Source organism: Manis javanica, chromosome 5 (assembly GCF_040802235.1).
Source record: "Manis javanica isolate MJ-LG chromosome 5, MJ_LKY, whole genome shotgun sequence".
In the NCBI taxonomy this organism is placed as follows: domain Eukaryota; kingdom Metazoa; phylum Chordata; class Mammalia; order Pholidota; family Manidae; genus Manis; species Manis javanica.
The window spans coordinates 170,925,551-170,950,100 of record NC_133160.1 but is presented as its reverse complement, the minus strand read 5'-3'; the positions used below and the strand labels follow the sequence as shown (position 1 = coordinate 170,950,100).

Sequence of the window (24,550 nt, the reverse complement as noted above, 5' to 3'; positions counted from 1 at the left end):
AGTACTGGACTTGTTCCTGGCAGATTTGTGCCTTTTTCCATGAAACTCGGTATCCTGAGTCTGACAGGAGTTGCAGGAGGGTCTCTGTGCCTCTTGCACAATTTTCCTCGGTGTTGCTGGCAAAGAGGAGGTCATCTACATACTGCAGGAGGGCGCAGTGCATGGCATCCCTCGGAAAGCTGGTAAGGTCTGCGGCCAATGCCTCTCCAAAGAGAGTGGCTGAGTTCTTGAACCCTTGTGGAAGCGTGTCTATGTTAACTGCTCCTGCTGCCCCATATCCGGTTCAGTCCATTCGAAGGCAAACAAAGGCTGGCTCTGGGGGGCCAGCCGGAGGCAGAGAAAGGCATCCTTTAAGTCTAGGCAAGTGAACCATTTGGCAGACCCCGGGATCTGGCTGAGGAGGGTGTACGGGTTTGGGACTACTGGGTGCACAAAAACAGCCACCTTGTTGATGGTTCGCAGGTCTTGAACAGGCTGGTGCCCTCCTCCTGGCCTCCTGACTGGTGGAAGTGGGGTGTTCCAGGGCGACTGACACTCGGTTACAATGCCTGCCTCTCTGAGTCTGGTCAGGTGTTCCTGGATGCCTCCCTCGCCTCTTGTGAGAGGGGCACTGCCGCTGTCTCTGTGGCTGGGCCCCAGGGTCAATTCTACAATGACAGGGGCTAGGTTATGGGCCAGTCCAGGTGGGTTGTCTTCAGCCAGTACTGAGGGGAAGCAGCTCTGAATTCAGGAGGGCTATGTGAGGGGCCTGGGCACAGAACAGCCTCCGCTCCTCTTCCCTGGGTGTGGTTATTGCCACTTGGCTGAGGAGGGGAATGGAGCATTTGGGTAGGTAGGGAAATTCATGGCAGACCTTGTGGCCCCCAAGTTCACATTGATGGGCTTGGCAGAAGTGCTGCTGAACTGCCTTGACCCAGCGGCTCCTTCTGCTGAAGGGGACTACAGGGTGGGTGACCACAGTGTTCTGGCCCTGTGTCGACCATAAAAGTTAAGTTTTGTCCCCCCACCTTCATTCTGACCGTGGGCTCACGGGGCCGAGGGTGAGAGAGCCCGGTCCCCGTCAGTCTGAGTGTTCCTGCCAGGCCAGCGAGTGTCTCCCCGCGCGGCTCCTCCCGGCAGCCTCCCTCGGGGGGGACACTCATTTTTTTTCCCAATGCCCCTTCTCTTTACAGTAAGTTCCCTGGTCCCTGGCTAGGGGGGTCGTAAGCTTCCCCCCTCTTGGCAGCTGGCTTGTTCTGCCCTTTGGTCATTCTTTTCCTTTAGGGCGGCTGCCAGAATCTCTGTTAGAAGGGTTGATAGGAAGGCACAGACGGGCCCGGCTGGAGGGTCCGGTCTGCATCATGCCCCTCGGGCTCCCTCGTCTCTCATGCCAGCATCTCATGCTGCTGGTCGGGGGAGAGTGGGTCTGCTGGACACGGAGGTGGCGGGGAGGCCGACGGCGGTGGAGTGTCCGGGATCAGGGGGGCTGGGTGCTGATGGCCTTGGGGGCGCATACGGTGGGTGCAATATTGGTTCTTCCTCTGGATCTCCGGCATTTGTAGGAAGACCCTACTTTGTCCCTGCTGTTGCAAGTGCATGGCACCCAAGGGGGCAGGGTCTGGGCAACTCCTAACCAGGAATTAATATATGGGAACTGATTAGGGTGGCCTGGATCTCCAGTAATGACTCCACAGACTTGGCAAATTGTTGGGACATCTAGGGTTCCCTCAGGAGGCCACCCTACATCAAAGGTGGGCCACACTCACACAAGGTCCTTAACTTGTCAGGGGTCACATTTACTCCATAATTTCCCTGAAATCCCTTCCTGAAATTTTTGATCATGGTGCTGAGAACCGTGTGTGTGCTGTGCCCTGACCTCTGTCGTGTCCGTGGATGGTGCCGCCACGACAAGGGAGGGGCGCCTCCTCCAGAGAGGAAACCAGTCAGATGCCTGTCCATTTGCGGTCCTCGCGGAGACCCTGGTCAGCTGTGACCAAGGGGCACCCGCGTAGATCCCAGGCCAGGCAGGCCGAAGCTGAGTCATCGTCACGCGGGTGGGAGCCCACTCCGATTCTGTGGCGCAGGCCGTGGAATCACGGATTCGCCGCGAGCTGAACGGCTTCGCCGCCCTGCCCAGGTACACACCTGACCAGGGTTTAGACATGCCCCCGGGGCATCTCTCCCTGTGAGTCCTCTCTGAGGTCTCAGGGAGGTGCTCGGGCTCCCCTTACAACCCAACGGGTGGGTCTGTCTGGGTCAAGAGCTCCGGGGCCTTACCGTGATCCGAGGTCAGAACCAGGTCCTCACCTGCCAGACCTCCTCGAGTCCGGCGGGAGCAGCGGAGCAGAGCCGGGCCGAGGCGGCCAGGCGGGAGACGGCTGGGAGATCAGGCGGGGCGCGCCTTCTCCCTGGCGGGTGCCCGGTCTATCCCTGCCCCGCTGGCCGCTGGTGTCCCAAACCCGTGGGAACAATGGGCCAGCGTGGTTGGGTTTCTGGAAAACCTGGACTGGATCACTGACGGAAGAACCAAGCGCCACTCGGAGGTTTTGGAAGGCGGAGCTTTATTTTACGCCCGCGAGCTCAGAGGAGAGTGCACTCCAAAGTTCTGAGCAGGAGTGCAGCAGGGCCACGCCTTTTATACATTTACTACAAAGCTAAGCGGGGAGTCAGCACCCAGAAACTGTTGCAGTGGGAGCTATTAGGTCACTATAGGTGTACTCAGGATGCTAGTTATATTTTAATCTACTTCTGTAAAGGTTACCCAGATACTGTATTATAAACTAATGGACTTCCATGACTATGATTAACAAACTGTTTCATATGACTGAGTCCTCCTGTGAGGGGAATACATTGCTACATTGTTTCAATCTCAAGCACTCAAGCACCTTGCGATTCCTTTATATTCTGGAAGCCATTACAGAAACGTTGTTTCTTTGACTTTCTTAGCTTTCCTGGCTTCCTACCAAACCCTGAGGAGGGGAGGGATTTGAGAACTTTCTGTATATTTCCTCATCACCACCACTTCCTGGGTGGTCCTACGTGCAGCCCACTGCGGCCCAGGCTTTTGTGCAACCTTCATCACACCCCACAACCAACTCGAGAGGCAGGCACCATCAACTGTTTTACAGGTCCTGCGGTCAGACTGGAATCCAGGGCGGCTGTGGGGGAAGCACCAGTGACAGAGCCCCTCAGGACTCTGCCCTGATCCTGTGTACACTGGGCATCTCAGGGCAGGAGACTCAAGGCTTCTGGGAGGCTGTTGCACTGCTGGGCTAGACATGGCCTCCCAGCACCTGGTGACCGTAGGCTGGGCTGTCTGTCCCTGGGCCCCTCAGACCCAGAACCGGCCTGCAGGGAGCTACCTGTCCAAACCTGCCGCCCCCAGAGCGAGGCCGTGGGCCCCCAGGTGGGCAGGGCAGCCCCTCACTTGCAGCCGGAATGCTGGCGCAGGGACTTGGGTGTCAGCAGGGAGTCCACGCCAGCGCCGAGGTAAGGGAGCAGATGGGTTTGGGCTAGGTCGTCCTGAAAGTGTGAGGAGGCCCCGGATGAGAGGGGGCCCCGCAGACCTTCCCACCCCCGGACAGGGTGCTTCCATGCTGTGCTGAGAGCCGCACATCGTGTGTGGTGGTGGAGCCATCCTGGGTGCAGAGAAAGGGAACAGGGCCCTGGAAGCGCGCGAGGGGCGAGGAAGTCCTCTTCTAGACGTTTTCTAAGGGTTTTGTGTTCCCTCGGGGGATCCTGGGGTGGGGAGTGAGGATTCTCATTCAGTCCCTTTCCCCAGCCTCTGGACCAGTCGGCCTCATGCTATCCTCCAGATGCCCCAAGAGGCAGGGCTACCATTCTCATAGCCAGGGAGGTTGAGGCTGATGGGTGGGGGGCGCGGGAGAAACACATAGCCTAGGCACACCAGGCCTGCCCAAACTGGGAAGTTCCATCTGGTTCAGGCCCCACCCCTTCTAGGTGGAGCTCTGGGGTGGGCTGGGCTTCCCAAAGGCACTGAGGGAAATACGAGCTTGTCCAGGAGGGATGCAGAGGAGGGGGCCGGCCCCTTGGGGTCTGGGTGCATGGGAGAGGCTGGGAGTAGGGACTGGGAGAGGGGCGCACCTTGTCCTCCCCTCCTCAGAGATGTCTGCCTCCCTCCAGGCCAGGCGGCAGGTGGTGGGCACTGGAGAAGGGGCAGGCAGGGAAGCGAGGAGACTGCCCGCCCAGCCTGGGCTCGGGGAAGCCTCCCCAGGGGAGGTGATGTGGCCCTGCTGGAGGCTTGCCCTATAGAACCGGACCTGGGGTGGCGCTGCGCCCATGTCCTGGGCCAGCTAGCGCAGACCGCTGGGCGACCAGCCTCAGGACCGCCCGCTGCGCCTATGCCCTGCCCACCCCTGCCCCACAGCCCCAACACCTGGGTGGGGGCGCGTTGAGGCCCGTGGGGGTGGAGACTTGGCCGCCGCGAGCCAGACCAGCACCCACCGCCCTAGTGCTCGCCCAGCCCCAGCCGGCTCCGCATCCGCCCGGATCTCCCCTGGGGGCGCTGGCCGCGCCGGCCCTCCCGTAGCCGCCCGCCCCCACCCGACCGACCCGTGAGGCTCCTCCTGGGCTGCCCCCGGCCAGGGCCCGGCCCACTTCTCCCTGCACTCCCCCCGCTCACCGGCAGTGCTCTGTCGCGAAATGGCTGAGGGAGAAGTCCCCGAAAAGGCCTAAATGTAGATTCAGGCGAGGTGGGGACCACCCCCTCTCCTCTCCGGCTGGCAGGGGCCAGCAACCCACGCCTCACAGAAGGGATGGAGTGACCTTGCGAACTTCTGGCCCCCAGGTGGTGAGCCTGGGTTAGGCCTCTACCGCCGAGCCCAGAGTGCACCTGCTCCTCCCCCAAACTGAGCACCCTGCCTTCCCCTGCACAGCTCCTGCACCCGGCCCTAGGTGACTGTGGAGCAGGAGCAGGAGGGGCCGGGGTTAACGTCAGAGTGTCGTTTCAGTGTCCCTTCAGGGACGGCTGATGTTAGTATCGGAGTTCCCCACTGGGTGTTGCTACGCCGTGGCTCCTACCTCCAGCAACTCTTATCGGCCCAGGAGGTGGCTAGGTCTCCAAGCTCCCGTGTCACCAGCGCTGGGTCATGTGTGTGGGGACACTGATCTCCATTCTGCTGGGATTGCCGCTAGACCCTGGAAGTCCCTGAACCTCAGGGTTCTCAGTTTCCTCATCTGTAAATTGGGATGGGGAAATACACCAAGTGCAGGTGAAGCATTCAGGAGGTCCCAGGACTGGATGTGACGAAATGCTTGTTTTATTGGCAGCAGCCATGCTCCCCCAAACCGTTTATAACGTCTCTCAGGGGTCTAGTCACCTCCGCCCCCCGCCTCCAGCTCCAGTCCTCAGGAGCTCCTGGACCACCAGTCTCAACACCCAGGGAGAAGGAAGACCAAGGCAGACCGAGGTCAACCTTAGGGCTGCCCCCAGGCTGCCAGTCCCTGCTCTACAGAGCCAGCTTAGGCCAGAGGTCACTTAAGAGTGACAGATCCCACCGGCCAGCTGGGCCCTAGATGAGGAGGCACCTTGCTCCCCTCCCACCGAAGGCAACTCTCTTCCCTAGAATGTCTTCCGTGGCCAGAGGGGACCGCGAATGTTTTGGAATGTCCCCCCCCGCCCCACTTCAGACCGGACACAAGCACACAGCGCTCCGTTCTTGGGAGGCCCTACCGAGTGTGGCGGCAGATCATTGACCCCCTCTTTGTGGCGGCAGATCATTGACCCCCTCTTTAGGCCTTGGGCCCCTCCTTGGGCCCTGCGGTCCACTGGGCCAATCCCTTCCTGGGCCTGTTTGCCCGTTGAGATCCTCAAGGAGACCTGGCTCTTAGTCTCAGACCGTCAACGCCCTCCTCCAGACCCGGCCTTTTTGGGGTCCCTCCGTTCCGCGGGCAGGGGTGTAGCTTTGCAGCCCCATGCCAGGCTCCGACGAGACCGCGAGGTCAAGCGCTCCCGCGGAGCTAGTGTTGCAGCCGGCCGGAGGCAACAGGTTCCTACGCACAGTGCGCAGACCCAGCGGACCGCCGGGCGCATGAGGCACACCCCCGTGCTCTAGCGGGGCCCTTGCGCGTGGCACGACGGCGGGCAGCCCCACCGCGGTTGCCCCACCACGCTCCGCTTCCTCTCAGCAACGCGTCCGGCCGGTGCGCCCTCATTGGCCGCGCGCCCCCGGCCATTGGTCCGTGGTCCCTATTTTACATAGACCTCTCTGGACCAATCGGCTCGTGGTGCCTACTTAACATGCACGCCAGCCGCCATTCAGCGAGCTCGTGGGCCGGGCCACCACGTGCTGTTGCTAAGCTTGGGCTTCTAAATTGTTACTACCGCGGCGGGCCTATCGGAACCAAGCTTCTCATCTGTCAACATTCTCTGCCCGGCCGGAGGCGTTCGGCCGGTTCCCATTGGTTACGGCCAGGCCCAGAGTCCCCCCCCGGAGCCGGGGCGCCGGCCCCCATTGGCTGCACCGGCCGCCGCTCGTCCTTATGTGTCAATTTGAGGGCCTGAGGCGGAGGGTGGCGGCCGAGCGATCGGGAGGCCGCCGGAGTCGGGCAAGTAGGGCCGCTGGGCGCACGGGGCGGGCGGCGAGCGGAGCCGGCCGAAGCGGGCCGTGCAGCGGCCGCCGCCGTCCCGGAGCGCGGGGGCGGTGCGGGCAGGCAGGAGGATGGAGCTGAATTCCCTGCTGATCCTGCTGGAGGCGGCCGAGTACCTGGAGCGCAGGGACCGAGGTAGCGCCCGCGCCCCTTTGTGCGTCGGACCGCGGGCGGGCGGCGGTGGGGCCGGGGCCGGGACGGGGGCCCGCTGATCGCGTCGTCTGTCCGCAGAGGCCGAGCACGGCTACGCGTCGGTGCTGCCCTTCGACGGCGACTTCGCCAGGAAGAAAACAAAGGCTGCCGGCCTGGTGCGCAAGGCCCCGAACAACAGGTACCGCCCCCCGCGCGGCCACCGGCTCCCGCCCAGCCCGGGCCCCGGGACTCAGCTTCCGGAGAGCCCTTCCCGGGCCCCGGGCCTCTGCCCACAGCCTGGCCGCCGCTGCGCGCCCCGGTGGCCAGCCTGGAGGAGGAGGCGCGCCTGGGCCGCGGCCGCAGCCCCGCCCAGCTGGCCCCGCCCGCGCCGTCGCCATCTTCCCGCGGGCCGCGCCTCCTCGGCCTCTCGCGTAAACAGTGCCACGCGTACAGCGCCCGCCGCCCGGGGTCTCCTCCCGTTGCCGCTCCCCGCGCTGAAGTTGTTCTGGACTTTCCGGGCAGGAAGAAAGTTTGTTAGTGTACCCTGGTCGGTGCCCCGTGGGTCCGGGGACACTGAGTCTCGGCGTAGAGCTGCGTGCCGTGACTTCTCTGCACGCAGCCGAGGGTGGGGGGCCGCCTCTCCACGTGTCTCCAGCGCCAGCCCCTGCTACTGGCTGAGGACCCCTACTCGCATGGGTCAGGACAAAGAAGGCGTAGGGAGGCCCTGCCCGTCCCCCCCCCTTACCCCCGTGGTGTTGACTGCTCCTGCCCAGCCTCCTGACACAAGTGAGACTCCAGTGGCAAGTGTAGGGGCCCCTTTGAACCTTTGAACGGGAGGCTCTTCAGGGGGCGGGAAGAGGTTGCCGGCTGCAGTGGAGCAGCCTTTTTTGATGCCAGCACCCCCTCCCCCCCATTTCTCTGGCCTTGTTCCCAGGCTGTAGAAGCCTTAAAGCTGGGGTGCACATCCCCGGGCTGGGAGAGAGGCTCCTGGGCTGAGGCCTCCGCGGGCTTCCACTCTCCTGGCCGCTGCGAGGACCTCAACACACCTCGTGCTGCCCAGGGACCCACTTTGGCTGTGGACCACGCCACCAGACCGGGAGCTGTGCTTGCAGGGGGGGCTCCTAGGCCCGTTGGTGGAGGGTGCGGCTCATTCCTGTGGTCTGTTGGTTCTTGGGAAACAGGCTGGTTGGCACAAGGACCCATCTCCTGTGACATCCTGGCGCCCTGGGCCTGGCAAGGAATTGGTTGAGGCTCCATCTGCCCTGGCTGGGCATGTCTGAGTCCCAGCCTCTGGTCCCCTGCTGGGCACAGTTTGGGAAAGGACATTCATGAGAAAGGACATTCATGGCTGGGGCGCCACTGCCTCCAGCCTCCTCAGTGAGCTAGCCAGGCCCCTGCTGTTGGTGCTCAGTGTCCCAAATGCCCTGACACCCGTGGAAAACTCCGGGGATGACCTTGGACTCCCGTGGCACAGGGTATCCGGAGCTAGTAACAAGAAGAATCACAGCTAAGGTTCTCTGAGTGCTTCCTAAGTACTAAGTGGTTGGCACGCTTGCTGGTTAACACGCACCTAAGGCCACAGAGGAGGTGTTACTCTCATCTCTGTTTCAGGGCTGCGGGAACCAAGGCACAGGGTTGCCCAGGGCCACCCCCCACCTCTGGGACTCCTGGAGACAGGGACCTGGCCTTCTGTATTCTGCTGGGGTAGAGACCTTGAGGGGACGGGAAGGGACCAGGAGAGTCCCCTGGGCTGGAGGGTCCCTTCCTGCCGCTCCTTGGGGCAGAGCCTGACTCCCCAGTGCCTGAGGTGTCCCCTGAGCTCACAGAGTCTGCCCCTTGAGGCTGTCCTGGCCTGCTGGCCTCAGTCAGCCCAGAGCAGGGCCCAGAGGGCCCCACAGGCTTCTGTGCCCTGCCCAGGTGAGTGAGAAGGCCAGGCACGGCCAGGACCAGGGCAAGGTGGGGAACCCAGAAAGGGCTCTCAGGAGCAGCGGCTCCCAGAGGGACTGAGCCGGCCCCCTGGGGGCAGGTCCTACAGGAAAGTGGGCTGGAGAGTACCCGCCTCGCAGGGTGGAAGTGAGGAGCAAGCCAAGTGGTGCCAGGAACATGCTTAGCATGGCCTGGGACAGGGTGCCCTGGGATCCTTGTGACAAATCTCCCCTTAAAAGGTTCCTACAGGTGTCTGGACCCAGCAGGAGCCCCAGGAAGAGCTCTGTGCCCCTCTCCATCTCCTGGCTGCCTTAGGAGTCCCCCTCTCCTTCCAGGACGGGGCCCAGCCCAGGCTGCACGGGGGCCAGTGGGCAGCCTTTCCCGTACTGACGGACACTCAGTGACCCTTACATCTCTCACAAGTGAGCAACCTACAGACCCACACTGCTAGGCTGCTGTCCAGATGGACGAGAGCCTGAGGGCCGACCCCCTCCTGGCCCCGGCGGTAGTTCTGAGGCTCCTTGCCCAGCCCATGTGACCAGCAGACTCCTGTGGCCCCTGGAACCTGGGTCTGGGGGCTCTCCTGAGGCTGGACGCAGAGGCCCAGGAGCTGGCTGCCTCTGTGGGAGGAGGGCTGACTGCGGTGGGACCAAGAGCCGTGGCAGGTGGCAGGGGCAGGCCCATTGGCCACAGGGTGAGAACAGGAGGTGCCTGACTCTGGAAAGAGTGGGCGCAGGTAGGCAGGGGTCCACAGAAGCTCCAGTAAGCAGTGAGGGGCCTGGGCCCTCTAGTCCCATGTGAGGCAGCCTGGGAGGCCTCGGAGTTGTGGCTGGCCTTTGGGGTCCGTGCTTGGACTGGGAGGGTGGCTTGGCCCTGTTGCCTGTGCTGCTGGGGAGCACTGCAGTGCAGCCCACTGCGATTCTGGGGGCTCTGTCCCTGTCAAGTAGGCCAGGCGGGAAGGGCTTGCGGAGCGAATGGGGGAGGGGCCACAGTCCCCAGAGAAAGCAAGCTTGGGCCCAGGGTGGCCATTCCTGCCAGACCGTGGCCCCCGGGGGAAGTGGCAGGGCCGGCTTTGGTCTGCCTCTGCCCAGGAACCATCCTCGCCTCAGAAACCCTCTTGTGGGCTGATCCCTGGAGGGCTGGATCTGCTCTGTCCCAGGGTGTCCCCTTTGCTGTGGTGGGCTCTGGCCTTGCAGCTGTGAGAGCCCGACGGGGTGGGGATGGTGCTCAGGCTGATGACGTTGGGACAGGACTGCCCATGCCCTGAGGGCCTGGCCTCTGTGCTCATCTGCAGTTGGCTCTCTGTGCCAGCCCACATGGCTCCAGGGACACTGCTGGCCTCAGGGAGCGCAGAGTGGGGCAGACGGCTCAGTGCCCGACAGCCTCAGGAACTCAGGATGGGTCACTTCCGAGTCCAGTGATGGCTGCTCTTTGGGCTTCCCCCACCCCTTCTGGAAGGGGACCAGGGCCTTCTGCTGCCCAGAGCCCCACGGGCCTCCCTAGTGACCTGGGAGTTCCTGGAAAGCCCTGCATACAGCTGCACCTCTGTGTCCCGGCCTTGTCACAGCGCAAGGACCCCCTGTGCTGGTCGGCAGCTGCTTGCCTGTCCCAGACCTCCCTGCGGCCTCCCACGGGCTCCTGGGCCCCTGAGTAGCTCCTGTCCTTATGCTTTGGCGCTGGAGCGGCAGAGTGAGCCTCGTCTTTCTGTTTTTCTAAACAGGTCTTCACACAATGAGCTAGAGAAGCACAGGTAAGTGGTCCTCCTTCCCCCCCAGCCCTCCACATGAGCTGCCTGGTGTGTCCTACCCACTCTCCTGCTGAGGGGATGCTGCGGCCAGCCACTCTCGTGGCCTGCTGAGCTGCGCCCTTGTCTCGGGAGGGTGGGTCCTGAAGGGGCTGGGTTCCAGCCCTCGGAGGCTCAGCCTTGGGTCCGGGGCCTGGTAGGGAGCAGGGACCTGGGCAGGGCCCCTCATGCCGTGTGGCAGTTGGGGCCAGATCCTTGGAGGAGGAGATCCACCTGCTTTAGGGCATCTGGGCACTGCTCTTGAGCCCTCAGGATGCTAGCCTCCAGCCAGGAGGGTTTGGCCCTGTGGATCTGGGCCCTGCCTTCCAAGGAGCTCCCACTAGAGTCTCATCCATGAGTGGGAAGAGCTGCCAGTCTTGGGCCCGTGGGAGGCTCTGGCCCAGGGCAGGATCCACAGGAGCCCATTTCATGCCCACCCACCAGTTGTAGGGCCAGGTCTGCTCTGGGGCCTCTGAGGCATGGGGACTTGCTGTGAACACGCAGGGAAGGACAGCGTGGTGGGTTGGGGAGGTGCCCCCCTCCTGCCCCAGCCGGCCTGTGCCTGTGCCTTCCACCGCCCAGCGCCCCTCCTGTGGCTCGCGTGGCCTGGGTGCTCTGGCTGCAGGCCTTGCCCTGCTCATGGCGCTGCATGGCCTCAGACCTGCTCTGCAGTGGGGATGAGACAGGGCAGGCTTGGTCCTTGCAAGCAGGTGCCATGAGGACTGACCTCACAGGGCTGGTGGCGCAGCAGTGGGCACAGTCCCCAAGGGCAGGGGCCCCACTGCCAAGAGCCAGGGATGACCTCCCAAGGATGCTGGGTGTTAGCTTTCTTCTGACCTCTGCTCCCATCTGTGAAATGGGCTGGTTCTTTTCTCCCTTCTTGGGTAAGATTTGGGGTGGGGTCTGAATACAAGCTGAACCCTCTGGACCACTCTGGGAAGGTCTGGAGCCCGGCCAGTTTTCCACGGCAGCGCCAACTTCTCCCCTGGGATTCAGATCTCTGCTGGGCAGGGACTGAATGCCATGTTCTCTGGAGGAGCTGTACTTGCTGGACTGTACTTGCTGGACTGTTGAGGGGTTTCTGAGAGGCTTGGGGGCCAGGGGCAGCGGCCCAGGTAGCCAGGCAGGCTCTGCGGCTTCTCCCAGGCCAAAAGAGATGGGGACCCTAGCCTGGGCAGGCAAGCGGGAATAATTGTTGGATAACCTCCCTTATAGTGGAATCTGGGAGAACAACTTGCCAATGCAGAAAAGACAGAGAAGAGATGATGGGGCAGGTAGCAAGGGGCTGGCCTTTGACCCCTGCAATTGCCCCTTGACCCTGGCCTTGGCCTTAGTCACCTTCCAGAGCCCACCTTTAGGCAGGGCCTTGTGGCTCCCTTTTGAGGCACAGAGGTGGGGTAGGTGGCAGCCTCAGGTCTCTGTATGCCCCCAGCTCAGTGTAGGGTCCTCTCTTCTGGCTGGTGGATGGGCAGGTGTGGGCAGCCTCAGGAGCCCACAGGTATGGAGCATGGGACATTGGTCATGGCCATACTTGTGGCTGCCCAGTGCTGATGCCAGATGCCCTTGGCCACTGGTTGCAGGAAGGAAGGGAGGAAGCACCTGGCAGGTCACCCAGCTGATCCCTAGGGAAACAGGCGCTGAATATCGCATCCCTTGGAGGTGTGCCCGTGTGGGCCTTTGGGGCTTCCCCTCGTCCATAATCTGAGGCAGCCCAGTCAACCCAAGGCCCACCCAGCCTGGCTTGTGCCTGTGCCCCCATCCTCCCCTGTAGATGGCAGGGCCAGTGGGTCTGCGAAGACGAGCTCTGCCAGTGACCCCGGGGCCCTGGGGTTCATGGAGGTCATGTGTTCCCCCAGGCCCAGCTCTGGGCTTTAGCTTTTCTGTGTGGTGGGAAGGGGCCCTTAGCAGCCCCTTGTGTCGGCAGCCCAGGCCCCTCAGTCAGGCCTCTTCCCCCTTGCCTGGCGTGAGGTGGTGGCTGGGCCCAGGCGGACCCCTCCAAGGGAGGCCTGCAGCAGCTGTCCCTGTGTGCCCGAGACACCACTCACGGTCTTTGTAAACCTCACGACTACGCGCACGGGCACGAGTGGAGATGCAGCCACGCTGCAGCTCAGCGCCGTCTCTTGCCGCCTCTTCCACCAGCCAGGCCTGGAGTGGTTCAGGACGAGGCTCTGCCAGATGTCTGGGACCCTGCGCCTCAGATGCTGGGGCCTGCCCGGGGCTCGGGGTCCTCTGAGGACAGGGGCTTGCCGCGAGAAGCGGGAAGGGGCCCCTGTAAGTGCTGGGCTGTGGCCAGTCGCCAGAGACTGAGTGCTGTCACCCCCATGCTGCGGTTCTGGGTGCGCGTTCTGCCTCCTGAGTCCACATGGGGCTCTGCAGGAAGTGGTGGGCTTTGAAGGCTCCACTGGGGATAGCCCGTGGGGTGCTGGCAGAGGGCCTGGGGCCTGCAGCAGCTCCAAAGGGGGGCTTAGCGAGCCCACTGTGGCCACAGGCTGCATGGTCTTGGCATGCCCACACCCTCCAGGGAGCTCCAGGGAGGCCCCTGGGATACCCACTCCCCGCAGGGCTGGGACACGGACTCAGAAGGGCCCCACAGCTGGCCCTTGGCAGGGCCAGTTCGCACCTCATGAGGCTGCCCCAGGTCCTGGCTGAACGCTCCCCGGGGCTTGGGTGGGCATGTCGTCCCGCGGAGAGCACCGCACAGGTGTAGTCCGGTGGCCTCTCTCTGCCTCTTGAGAAGCCTCTGCTTTATAATTTCTAAAGCAGTTTGTTCATGTTCTTCTCTGATGCTCATGGACCTCCTGCCCCGCCCCTCTGCCAGGCAGCTGGGGGGCCATATCTGCCCCCTTCTCCTGCATGCAGGCACTAATTTGGATAAGAGCCAGACCTTGTTTCTGCTGGTTCCTAACTTGACCTTTCGCCTGATGCCATGTGAGCGCTGTCCACCTGTGTCTGTGCCTTCTCTGCCTCCTGGTCCCACATTGTGCCTCAGGGTTCTTAGCAACAGCCCTCTGGTAACAGGTGGTGCTGAGGTGACAATGTGACCTGGATCTTTGCATACCTGGTGGGTAGTTTCGCGGGACCAAAGTCCTAGAGGTGGAAGTGCTGGTTGAGGGTCTGTTGCTGTGATGACCCTGCACAACTGCTGGGCCCTGCTTGCTCCCGGCGCCGGAGCCAGGCCTGGCCCGCCGGCCTGCCTGGGAGCCGCCCGCGCCTTCCTGTCTAGCCTGAGCTAGAGCTCCAGTGGCTTTCAGGTCCCAGATTGCCGTGAGGCGGGGTCGATGTCGTGTCAGCTCACTGAGCTCTGCAACTTGCCTTTTTGTGTCCTCCTCCATTTCACAGAGATACTCATTTTACTTCAATGTGTATGAGCTCAAAATGTCATGAATGCTGTTTGTCTTTTATGTGTATTGCAAATATTTTTCTACTGTTGTCTTTTGGCTGTGTTTTTTTCTTTCTTGTACAAATGTGTCTTTTTCTGATTGTAAAAGTAATATGTGGTTCTTTAGTATAGAAAACCTGGAAAATAGAAAAACTAAAACAAAAAACATGAAGCCAGAAAAATAAACGTCGCCGACCGCATCGCCTGGAGAAGCAAGCTTCCTGCTCCTCTTTGTGTCCCGTCGAGTCTCTTGTGTGCGTCTGCTGGTTTCTTTTTTTTTTAAATATTGGGTGACTTGTCACTAGGTGGTTCCATGTGTTGCTTTTCTCACTGAACATTTACAATGCAAAAATGTAGAATACACTAAAATGGCAATATGATAGTCTTTGAGTGGTGGAATTCTGGGATACCTTTCAGTTTTTTCTTTCTATTGATCTGCATTTTCTAATTTTTCATAGAGATCATGCACCACTGGTATAATGAAACAGTAGCTTGTAAGAATTGCCATTTGTTACAGAACAAGTGGACTATGGACTCTGCTTGTAAATGCAATGCTGGAGGGGGATGAAGGGGCCTCTGGGGATGGGGGTGCTATTAGCTGGTGCAGCTCTGGGCCTCCTGGCTTTGTTCTCAGCAGGGAGGTGAGGTTCCCGGTTTGGTGTGCACCCTCCCAGAGCCCTGTGTCCCTGTGGGGCTGGGGGTTCATCTCTGCAGATCTCCCAGCCTTGAGGTGGAGCCTGGCCTGCCTTGCACACAGGTCCCCATGCTTAGGCTGTTCAGGTCCCAGCTCTGCGTGGTCTCATGGCCCAGCCCAGTCTTGGTCCTGTGTCCTGGAAGTTCCTCCTAAGGTCTATCTTGGGTTCACCAGGAGAAGTTCCAGGCCTCAGGGTGCATGAGGTGACAGGTGGCGAGGAAATTTGTCAGTGGGAAGGTGCTGTGTGGACATGGGGCCACAGGGTCATGATTTCTACCAGCCTGCCCTCGGATATAGGGCCACAGGATTCAAACACGGTCAGACCTCCTCCTGTAGGATGGGGCCCTTATTGCCACTCTGCACCCAGCTGCCCCTTCTCTTCCCGGGCTCCAGGCACCCCCTCAGTCCAGAGGAGGTGGCTCCCCCTACCCGCTTTCCTCCCAGGGTCTCTTAAGGCAGCAAGATGTGCTGGCATTGATGGTGGTAGGGTGGTAGAGCCCAGGTTGTCAAGACCTCACAAGAGACTCCCGCCCCTCACCCCACAGTTCCTCTCCTCAGAGCTGGGTCTAAGCAGAGCATCATGGCTGGAAACAGCCTCAGCACCCCGCATGGGCTCTGGCTCTCTGTGGAGGCTGAGGCAGTGGTCACGTGGACGTGACTGAGGCCCCCAGTCCACCACAATGGCCAGAGTGTGCTTTGGGTGAGTGTTAGCCACCCGTGGTTTCCACCAGCCTGCCCTCCCCAGAGGAGATGCCAAAAGGCAACATTTCTTCAAGGGCAGGTCCGGGTCAAAGCCATCACCCAAGGCCCCCAGGTGCATGGTGCCACTGGTCTTATGGGTCCAGTTTGTGAAGTCTGCCTTCGTCTGCATGGATGTGGGACAAAGTGGAAGGAATAACCAACTCCGGGTGGGAGGGGCTGGTCCCGGCCCTCTGAGACCTGTGTGGACAACTCGTGTTTCCGTGGTAACGGGAGTGACGGGAGAGCACCCCACCGCACTGGGCAAGGGGGGGGTGTTGGTCTTGCCTGAGGCCTCCATCTCTGGAAGCAGCCTGGCCATGGGAGGGCAGTGACAGCAGGGTGTGAGCCAGACCAAGGTAGTGCCTGGAGGGGCACCCAGGGCTCTGGGGCTGTGGTGGTCTGGCTGGCACAGGGACCCAGCCACAGGCCCTCCTCTGCTGCTGGGGCACCCAGAGGCCAGTGGGTGTAGGGCTGCTCAGGGGGCCAGGCTGGGAGGAGGGCTCTGGAAAGGAATTTGGAGAAGGACCACGCGGGCGTCCCGCCGGCTGCCTCCCGCCCTCCCCTCGGCCTCCTGTGCTCGGCTGCCTCTGCGCCCCTCACAGTTCTGTCTCTGGCTCTTTCAGACGAGCCAAACTCAGGCTGTACCTGGAACAGCTCAAGCAGTTGGTGCCCCCGGGCCCTGACAGCGCCCGCCACACCACCCTGAGCCTGCTGAAGCGTGCCAGGATGCACATCAAGGTGAGCGGCTGCACCCCCCACTGCTGAAACCAGCTCACCCCACACCTCCACAGCAGTGGCCAGGGGGCCTGAGGGTGTGGTGGGGAGCTGCTCAGCAGGTGGTTGGGGGGTGCAGACTGGGTCTTATTGTGGGGTGGGGTGGGGTCAGGTGGAGGCATGGGCTGCAGATCACCCTCTGAGGCCCTGGGCTGTGAAGCGGCAGCATTGGAAGGAGGGGTAGGGGTCCCTCTAGGGGCATTTTTGGGCAGTTAGTGGGAAGTACGTGGCCCAGTTCTGGGGCCAAGGGTGGGCACTGGTCTCAGGGGCTGGCAGTGGGGCGTGGGCTGACATAGCCTGGAGCCCTCAAGGTCTAGAGACTGAGACCTGCGGATCTGGGAGTCTTAGGACACTTGGGCCAGCCAGGATCTCAGTCCTCCCGCCAGGCCCTGAGCCTGCGTGGGTATGGGCACCCCCAGGCAGGGTGGCAGTAGCTTTGAGAGAGGCACAGCCAGTGCCCTGGAGCTCTCACAGAGCTGGCCACGTCTCAGTGTGGAGAAGGCGAGAGGTCAGGGTGCCTGCACAGGTGCAGACCACAGTGGGAGTGTGTGGGGAAGGCTGCCCTCTGGGAGGAGGCGTCAGCCCAGGGCGAGGTGCACTGCCCCTGGGCTTCAGGCCCACATGTTACTTGGTTCGGCCAGGCTGGCCAGTGCTGGGGGCCTTCTGGAGCTGCTCAGCAGGCACAGAGGACAGGGCTGGGAGGTGGCCCCCAGAGTAACCACCTGGCAGGCCACAGAGGGGTGTAACCTGTGCCCCTGGCCCAGGCAGGGGATGGGGCACCTGCCCGGCCAGGCTGCTATGTCCCAGTGTCCCTGGCTCACAGTCCCCTCTGTCCCCCTGTCCCCCAGAAACTAGAGGAGCAGGACCGCCGGGCTCTGAGCATCAAGGAGCAGCTGCAGCGGGAACACCGCTTCCTGAAGCGGCGTCTGGAGCAGCTGTCGGTGCAGAGCCTGGAGCGAGTGCGCACGGACAGCACGGGCTCCGCGGTCTCCACCGACGACTCAGAGCAAGGTGGGCATCGTGCAGCCCTTCCAGGCCCTTGAGCATGTGCTGCATACAGGCCCTGGTTGAAAAAGGGGGGCTGGTATGGGGGCAGCCTGGGGCGGGGACAGTAGCAGTGGGCAGCAGGTGTCTGTGTGATGGTGTGTCCCTGGCACTGTCCAAGCGCCCAATGTGGTGGCAGAGCTGGTGAGGCACCAAAGCCAGGTGACCTGCCCCATGAGGGCCGAGTACTTGGGGCTGTGTTCTTCACTCAGCACTGACCAGGAGCTCTCTGCTCCCCACACCCCTGCCCCAGTGTCTGCTTTCTCCAGAAAGGACAGATGCCAGCCCTAACCATGAAGGGCACTCCAGCTGGCACCCTCACAGCATACAACCTCATCCTCTCTCTCTTCTCCCCAGAAGTGGATGTAGAGGGCATGGAGTTTGGCCCCGGCGAGCTGGACAGTGTTGGTAGCAGCAGTGACGTGGATGACCACTACAGCCTGCAGAGTGGTGGCTGCAGCGACAGTGGCTATGGGCTACCCTGCCGGCGACCTGGCCACCCTGGCCTCTTGTAGGCCCGGTGCCCTCTGCTCCTTGGCCTCCCTGCCCACCTGGCCAAGTATGTTGACCCTCCAGTCCTCGCACGCCTTTCCACGGGCCTGCTGCTGTGCCATTCTGGAAGCTCCAGCTGCCCGCCTCCACCTGCCTGCTGGTCAGGGCTGCTGTGCCGCCCAACCCTCCCAGCTGGGCAGGGACCCCTGCAGGGAGGTAGGGCCCAGCTCCCTCGCCCGGAGCCCAGCATAGCCGCCCACCGTCTGTTCTCAGATTCCTAATCATTCCAGAAGTATTAAATATCATTGCTGCAAATCTCGGCGGGCGCCGTGTGAGGGGCTTAATGACCGCTGCGGGAGCTCAGACCCCACCCCTGGATCCCAGGAGAAAGGAACGGACCAAGGAAGGAAGGCATGGCTCTCCGCCCATCCGTCTGTCCATCTGTCTGTCGGTCCACGTAGGCTCCTGAGGCATGGACAGAGGGACCCGTGAAGGGCGGGACTCGGGTGAGCAGCCTGGGGCAGGGGGGGTGGAGTGGGCCTTTGCATCCTGCAGTTGTCTGGAGCCAGGGCTGGGCTTCTGGGGGCAGGCCAGGCCACCCCACACACAGCTGGGCAGCTTCTGCTCTGGGCAGCTTCTGCTCTCAGATGTACACATGCACACGTCTAGACACGCTTGCCCGCACACACATGCATACATGCAGATACACATGGTTGCCGGACCCAGAGGCGGCTGGCCTTCAGGGGTCACCTGGGCAAATGCTGACCCCGACCTGTGCCTGGCTTCCCCTCCCAACTCCAGCTCACACGCCCAGTCTGCACAGGGAAGGGGGCTTCTCCTCCCAGCAGGGGCTGAGATATGTTGGGGGCCAGCAAATTGAAGCCACTGGGTCCTTGGGCTTTCTCTTCTCCCTTTAAATAAAAAAATAGCCAAAAAAAAAAAAAAAAATGGCTGCACTGCCCAGCAGCCCAGAACAGGGCTCCCAAGAGAGGCTTTTCCCAAAATACAAGAGAGTCATTTTTAAAGAGAAAAAAGCCCTAAAGACTCCTGGCCAAGTGACGTCAGTGTGTGCCCCCTCTATTTCCTGTATGAAATTTTTGTACTCTATTTTCCTAGCTGTTGGTGCGTCCTTGTTTGCTGAGGGGTGGGAGCGACCCAGCGTCTCAGGGACTCGTCCGTCTGTCACCGTCGTCCAAGTGTGCCTTGTGTCCTGTGTCTGGCCCCACCCCAACCACACCACCAGCATCTCCCTCATGGCTCACGGGATGCCCCGGCCTGCCCAGCAGGTGCCCTCAGCTCCTCCCCACGGGGCAGCCTCTCCCAGTGGCCACAGCATCCTGGGAAAGAGAGACTGCCAGGCCAGTCAGGGCTGTGAGGGCCATGGGGCTGCTTTCTGTCACCTTGCAGGACAGGCTGTGACCTGGCCCCCCAGTGTTGGCCTCTGTAGTAACTGGCAGGGACCTGCTGTGCAGCCTGGCTGCCTGGTCGGGGGCCTGCTAACCAGAGAAAGAGGTTCTTATCCAGACCCAGCTTGAACCCTCCTTGCCCCCTGGCCTGGGAGAGGCCTCCCAATTTCAGGCACTAGCAGCTGTTGGAGACAGCCATTCACTCAGGGTGATCAGGCCTGGCCTTTAGGAGGCTGCTTCTGGCCTTTTGTTCCTGCAGTCCTTGTCCCTGGCAGCCACTCAGCAGTATTTGGATGGAGGGTAAAGGGGCTGACCCGCAGCAGTGCCTGCCTCCCTCTCTGGTGCATTATAACCAATTCCCAGAAAGTGGGGAAGAATTCATGTTGATCTTTGACCACGCCACTGGACACCCTAGGGTGTATGGCCTTCAGAGGCAGGAAAGGGTCCCTGGAAACAGCACTGGCACAAAACCTGCCCTACAGGGGCTCAGGACAACAGGTGGAAAGCAGGCCTGTAACAGGCCAGTGCACAGAGTTGGGAAGACTGGACATTTTGCTCATGGCTGCAGAAACCCAGCATCTGCTTCCAGCTCCTATGGGTGGTCCAGAGTGCCCAGAAGGGGCATCTCTTGCCTGCCTGAGCATGCGCTGAGTGGTCCTTGTGGGCACTCCAACACCCTCTGAGCAGAGCAGGAATGCCTGTGCTTGAGAGCCTGCTTCAGGGGACACCAACTGCAAGCCCCTGGGATGGACTGTTTCAAATTCCTAAAGCATGAGCCACCTCCCATCCCCCAGCAGCTGGGGGAAGGAGGCTGGGCTCCCACCTCTGGCCCGCAGAACCCTACCTGGGTGACTTCCTCAGTCCATGGCTCCCATATGGGCCTGGAAGTTGGCTACCCAGGGGTGCTGTGGCTCTAAGTGCCCCTCCCTGCCACAGCAGACGTGTGTGGGGTAGTTTTGGGGCCTGGGGGCTGGTGCTAGGAGTTGCTCACACATCCATCCCCCAATGCCTGCTCCCTTACATTTGCACAGGTTGGCCATTACTGGTGGCCACAGGGACCCAGAGGGGGCCCTGCTGAGGCCACATTGGAGACCAGAATATTGTCACGTCTGTAGAAGCAAATGAGACCAGCACAGGGCCACAGGGTGCCTGGACCCTTTCTCTGCAGGGCTCCCCCATGCCACCTGGGCACTTAGTGGCTGAGATCCTGGAACTCCAGGCCCAGCTTGGGGTCCCTGCCCTCACTGGGAGGTGGCCACCACAAGCCAGACCATCGCCACCCTGGTGCAGGCCTGGCTGGCTGGGGAAGCCGCAGGAAGGCTTCCCCTCTTCAGAGCCCTGGGTATGCTCTGCATGTGCGGTCTCTGAGGCCTGGGACCCAGGCCCACTGCCCTGGACTGATGCGGCTGTGTGCCCAACTGTGGGCCCTGCCACGCTGTCTGCTGCAGACAATCCTTGTCCGCTGGGCGCGGCAGCTCCCCCCCCATCCCCTGCCCCTCTCCGGGCCGGCCAGCCTCAGGCCCTGTCCTCACTGCTGTGGGCACAGGGATCTGACCACAGCCGCCTCCAGGGCACCAGGGCAGGTTCTGCATGGGAGGCCGGGGCTGTGCAGGGGGCCTGACTGCTGGCCAGGTGGGGCGCCCCGAGATCCTTGCTGGAGAAATACGGGCCGTGCGCCTGTCTGTTCACCGGGAGGGACTGTGCTGTACCGACCGTTCTGTCTTTGTAACATAAATACAGATTTTTATACCTCAGCCCTCTGGCTTTCGGTTCTTTCCATTGTGTTTGGCTCCCTCCCCTCGGCTTCCACGTGGAGCCTAGCCCACGGGTGGTCTCGGTGGCTCACCACCATCCTCACGGCCTCTGCTTTCTGGGAGGCCCAACAGACCGTGGTTCTCCACACCCCTGCCGAATGGCCACCACTGAGACCCCACTGTCCCTGCTGCCATCACTGGAGAGTCATACCTGGGGTTGAAGGTGTGGGTGGAGGTGGGCCCTTCCTGTGCCCACCCCACCTGTGTGCCAGCCAGGCGTTCTTGCTCTGGCCCTGGCGCTGGGGCACTGCCTTATGAGGACAGCTCAGCCCTTATGGTGGTCGGCCCTCAAGGTGAATGCCATGCTGGTCAGGAATCCTAGGCCACCTCTATGTGCCCGTGCCCTTTCCACAGAGTGGCTGCTGGCTCTCAGGAATGCACCCCAACAAACCTTCCTGGGACCTGTCCGCAGCATTGTGGACTGGCACCTGCCTTCTGCCCCCAGGACCTGTGCAGGGGTCAGTGGGGCAGGAAACGCCCACCTGTGTCCATGGGGTTCTGTGTAGCTAGAGCAGGGCTTTTCCTGAGACCCTGGAGCTGCCACACTGCACACGTGGCCACAGCACACTGGAGATTGCTAGTGAGGTGCTCAGGTGGGCTTGGGGGTCTCCCTGGGAGAGCTCCTGCAGGGACCACAGTGGGGAATCTGAGCTCCTGCCTCCTGTGAGCAGGCAGCAAGGTGGCCGCCTGAAGCTGTGTGAGTGTCCCTGGGGGGTGCCCTTAGAAACAAGGGCGATGCGGGTGGGGCCTCCAGGCAGAATTTGGGCATCAATGTCAGTGTGAACATTCGAATTCCAAATATTACTCTGACTTGAAATCACCACCCCTTTTTGCTGAGGGCTTGAGGGCTCCTGGAGCCGTGCCAAGCACTTTCCTTACTTGGAGCCCGATGTCCTCACCTGGACATCTCATAGACAGGAACTGGAGGCTTGGGCAGGGGCCCTGCCATCCCCAGGCCCACCTGCCAGACGGTGGGGGGTGGCATCCACCCTGCTCCTCGGAGCTCCTCTCACCACCAAATTACATCTTCATGTTTAAGGCCTGGATGACAGCAAGTGCGCCCCCCCCACCCCTGACTACCAAGCAGGACAGCTGGCTCATCTCTACCCTCCCTCCCTCCTCCTCCAGGCAGCCAGAATGACTTCGGGTGGCCTTGCTGTCCCCCTTACCTCCAGGGTCAAACCCAGGTGCCCACTCTCTGCCATCCGCTCCTATGACTCCAACTCAACCCATCCCCACCCTGTTTCCTACCCTTCCCATGTGCTGCTGGCCCCTCAGCTCAGAGCCCAGCTGGCTGTTCTCTGGGAAGTGGGTCCTGAAGCTGCCCCACCCTTTTCTGGCACATTTTTCCCGGGATTATGGTCACCCAGATTGGGTGCTGGTCTAATTTGGGCCAATCAGTGGTCAGTCCCTGTTTCCACCTCCCAGTCCCCAGCCAGGCCAGGTCCTCGGCACACACGGCCCCCATAGGATCCTCCCAGACTGTAAGTAGGATATGCCACATGCCCTTTTAGCTTGAAATACCTCCCAGCCCCTCCTTCCTTCAGCCCTCTCAGCCTATCCTGAGGCCTTTTATGAGAGCCCCACCCCTCTTCTCAGTCCCCTCTCTGCCCCCTTGCCCCTCAATTTCTCCCCAGCCCCTGCCAGGCCATCTTGGTGAGCTCCTAAACCCAACATGCTTCTGAGTTTGAGGACTGAGTTTTCACCTTTGTCAAAGGGATGGAAGACCTGCTCACCCTTCCTTGCCACCTCCTCCTGGCAGTACAGGTGGTGTCTTCTGCTTTCCTCTGAACAGCAGGGGCTGATGGGAGACCGGGAGGGTGCGCCCCTTCCGGCTCACTCTGACCAGGCCCAGGGTTCTGTCCTGCCGGCAGCTCTCTGCCCCTCCGATGCCCCAGGCGGCTCCTCCTCTGCTCAATGCCCAGCACCTCCGGCATGTGGTTCTTGCCACTTTTTGTTACTTTAGAATCAAGCCACCATGGCTTGAAGAATGGAATCCTGTTCACCATCACTGAAAACCACACTAAAAACCGGTATCTTCATCAGACTGCAGTTTAAACATACCTGAAAAAACACCATCCAAGACCTACAGTACTTTTTAGTATCAGTCGGAGAAAAAAAGATTCCTACGGGAAGGAGAAAAGGAGAAAAAGCAAACAGCCAAGACGCAGCTCTCCGCTCTGTGCTCAGGCCTGTGCGGCCCATTATATCCCACGGGTCTGTCTGCTCAGGGGACCGTCGTTCCTGGGCTCCCTTTATGTCTGGAGTCGGTTGATAACCCACTGAAACCCCAGATCATTTTGACTGGAGGAAAGAAATCGGTCGTCGAAGTACTATTTGCTTGCTTTAATTACCACTGCAACCCAAGTGCACAAATGCTCTGGTAAGTCAGGTCTTCAAAGAACACTGAGCTCGTGCAGGTACACCTACTGTGTTTGTCATTCGCACTCTAGGGGGCTAATACCAACTGTGATTTTTTACTTTATATTTTTATGGCTCTTTCTGGCCTCACGAACATCTTTCAACTGTGGTCGGCAATTCAGAATCACATGGAGAATTTGTGGACCCAGGAGATGAGCCGGGGGTCACCAGGGAAAGTGGGCTTCTAGAACGCCCCTGAGTACCGGCGTCTCCCTCCCGTCCCCAGGGATCTTTCTATAAAGCAGCCCCATTTCTTTCTGGCATCTTCACGTCTGTCCGCTCCGAGTTCCTCCTCACAGTCTATAAACATCCCCAGTTCTTCCCCTCTTAAAACAAAAGCCAGAGGCGTGGGGCTCTGCGCTCCCACCCCTCACCTCTCCGCACCTTTGCCCCCTCGACAGGACCTCCCGAAGGGCGGCCTCCCCGCCGGCTCTGCTCCGGCCCCGCCCCGGCCCGCCCTTCCCCGGCTCCCGCACCGGCCGGGGTCCAGCTCCCCCAGGGCCCCCAGCGGCCCATTCATTGCTCCCCGACCCAGCTGCCCGGGTTTCAGGCCCGGCACCGCTCCATGAAGTTTTCCCCCGGCACTGTTTGTTTTTCAGATAATTTCAGGCTTTATTGTATTTTAGAAGAGACGATATGAAAGTAAAACAAACGAAGAATCAGGAGGAAGGATCTTCAACCGAAGATTCGTGATACCTACCTCATAACTTTTTTTCCTGTCTTTAAAAATATTAAGAAAAATTACCCAGAGAGCCCTCCGCCCCTCCAGCGTCACACTAGACGAGGATCCCGGCTAAGGAGCCGCCGCGGGGCCGTCGGGGGAGCAGAGATGCGGTCACGACCGGCGCCCAAAGCTTGCCCGAGCAGCCGTCACCTTGAGGAAGCCTGCTAAGCCCAAAGGGGTTTTTGTCTGGCAGGGCGGCAAACGAACCCGTCCGCACAGACGGCAGCGGAAGGGCTGCTTCCCCGGACTGCCGGGCGCGAGCGGCCGGGCTCGGCGGCCTTGTTTCCGCGCGCTCTCGCCCACGCGCGGACTCCGGCCTCCTCCTCGGGACGGCGCTCCAGCCCGAGTCAGAAGCGTCTTCGACACCTGCACTCTCGGTGAGTTACACTTGCAACTTTTAAAGCTGTATTTTGAAAATGGGGTTGCTTAGTGGTCCGGGGAGGGCTCGGGAACAGCGCGCTGCAGGACTGCGGCGGCGGTCGCGGCCACCGGGCTCGCCCGTTCTCACGGCCCCGGACGGCACGGGACACCCCCGGCCGGGCCTGCCCCCCGCGCCGCCTCCGCGCGGCTCGCAGCGCCTTCCCTGCGGGCAGACAGCCGGCTCCGCCCCCGGGCCCCACCCCTTCCGACAC

General features: G+C 61.3%; 1 protein-coding gene and 1 long non-coding RNA gene across 4 annotated transcripts in view; one reads left to right on the top strand and one right to left on the bottom strand.

Moving 5' to 3' along the window:
- Positions 1-6,330, bottom strand: part of LOC108384634 (uncharacterized) — a 29,722-nt gene extending 23,392 nt beyond the window's left edge. Inside the window, exons 1-3 of one of the 2 annotated variants that reach the window (XR_001850097.3) lie at positions 5,672-6,330; positions 4,622-5,175; positions 2,257-3,717 (exon numbers count right to left, since the gene is read on the bottom strand). This is a non-coding gene — a long non-coding RNA (uncharacterized lncRNA). The remainder of the gene's footprint in view (positions 1-2,256; positions 3,718-4,621; positions 5,176-5,671) is intronic. The other variant, XR_001850098.3, reaches the window with a different exon arrangement.
- Positions 6,331-6,509: 179 nt separating this feature from the next.
- MXD4 (MAX dimerization protein 4) lies at positions 6,510-20,713 on the top strand. 2 transcript variants are annotated; one of them, XM_036992113.2, is made up of 6 exons: positions 6,510-6,723; positions 6,820-6,919; positions 10,367-10,396; positions 15,867-15,981; positions 16,866-17,028; positions 17,419-20,713. In XM_036992113.2, the coding sequence occupies exons 1-6, from the start codon at positions 6,660-6,662 to the stop codon at positions 17,574-17,576; spliced, it is 630 nt and encodes a 209-aa protein (XP_036848008.1). In that variant the 5' UTR covers positions 6,510-6,659; the 3' UTR covers positions 17,577-20,713. The 2 variants fall into 2 exon arrangements, with proteins under 2 accessions (XP_036848008.1, XP_036848014.1); XM_036992119.2 differs by lacking the exon at positions 10,367-10,396.
- The last annotated feature ends 3,837 nt before the right edge of the window (positions 20,714-24,550 follow it).

Excerpts from the sequence above, each read along its gene's own strand:
- MXD4 (XM_036992113.2), top strand. The coding sequence starts at position 6,660 with ATGGAGCTGAATTCCCTGCTGATCCTGCTGGAGGCGGCCGAGTACCTG. Across the intron at positions 6,920-10,366 it reads CGCAAGGCCCCGAACAACAG|GTCTTCACACAATGAGCTAG; the intron begins GTACCGCCCCCC and ends TTTTCTAAACAG. Across the intron at positions 17,029-17,418 it reads CACCGACGACTCAGAGCAAG|AAGTGGATGTAGAGGGCATG; the intron begins GTGGGCATCGTG and ends TCTTCTCCCCAG.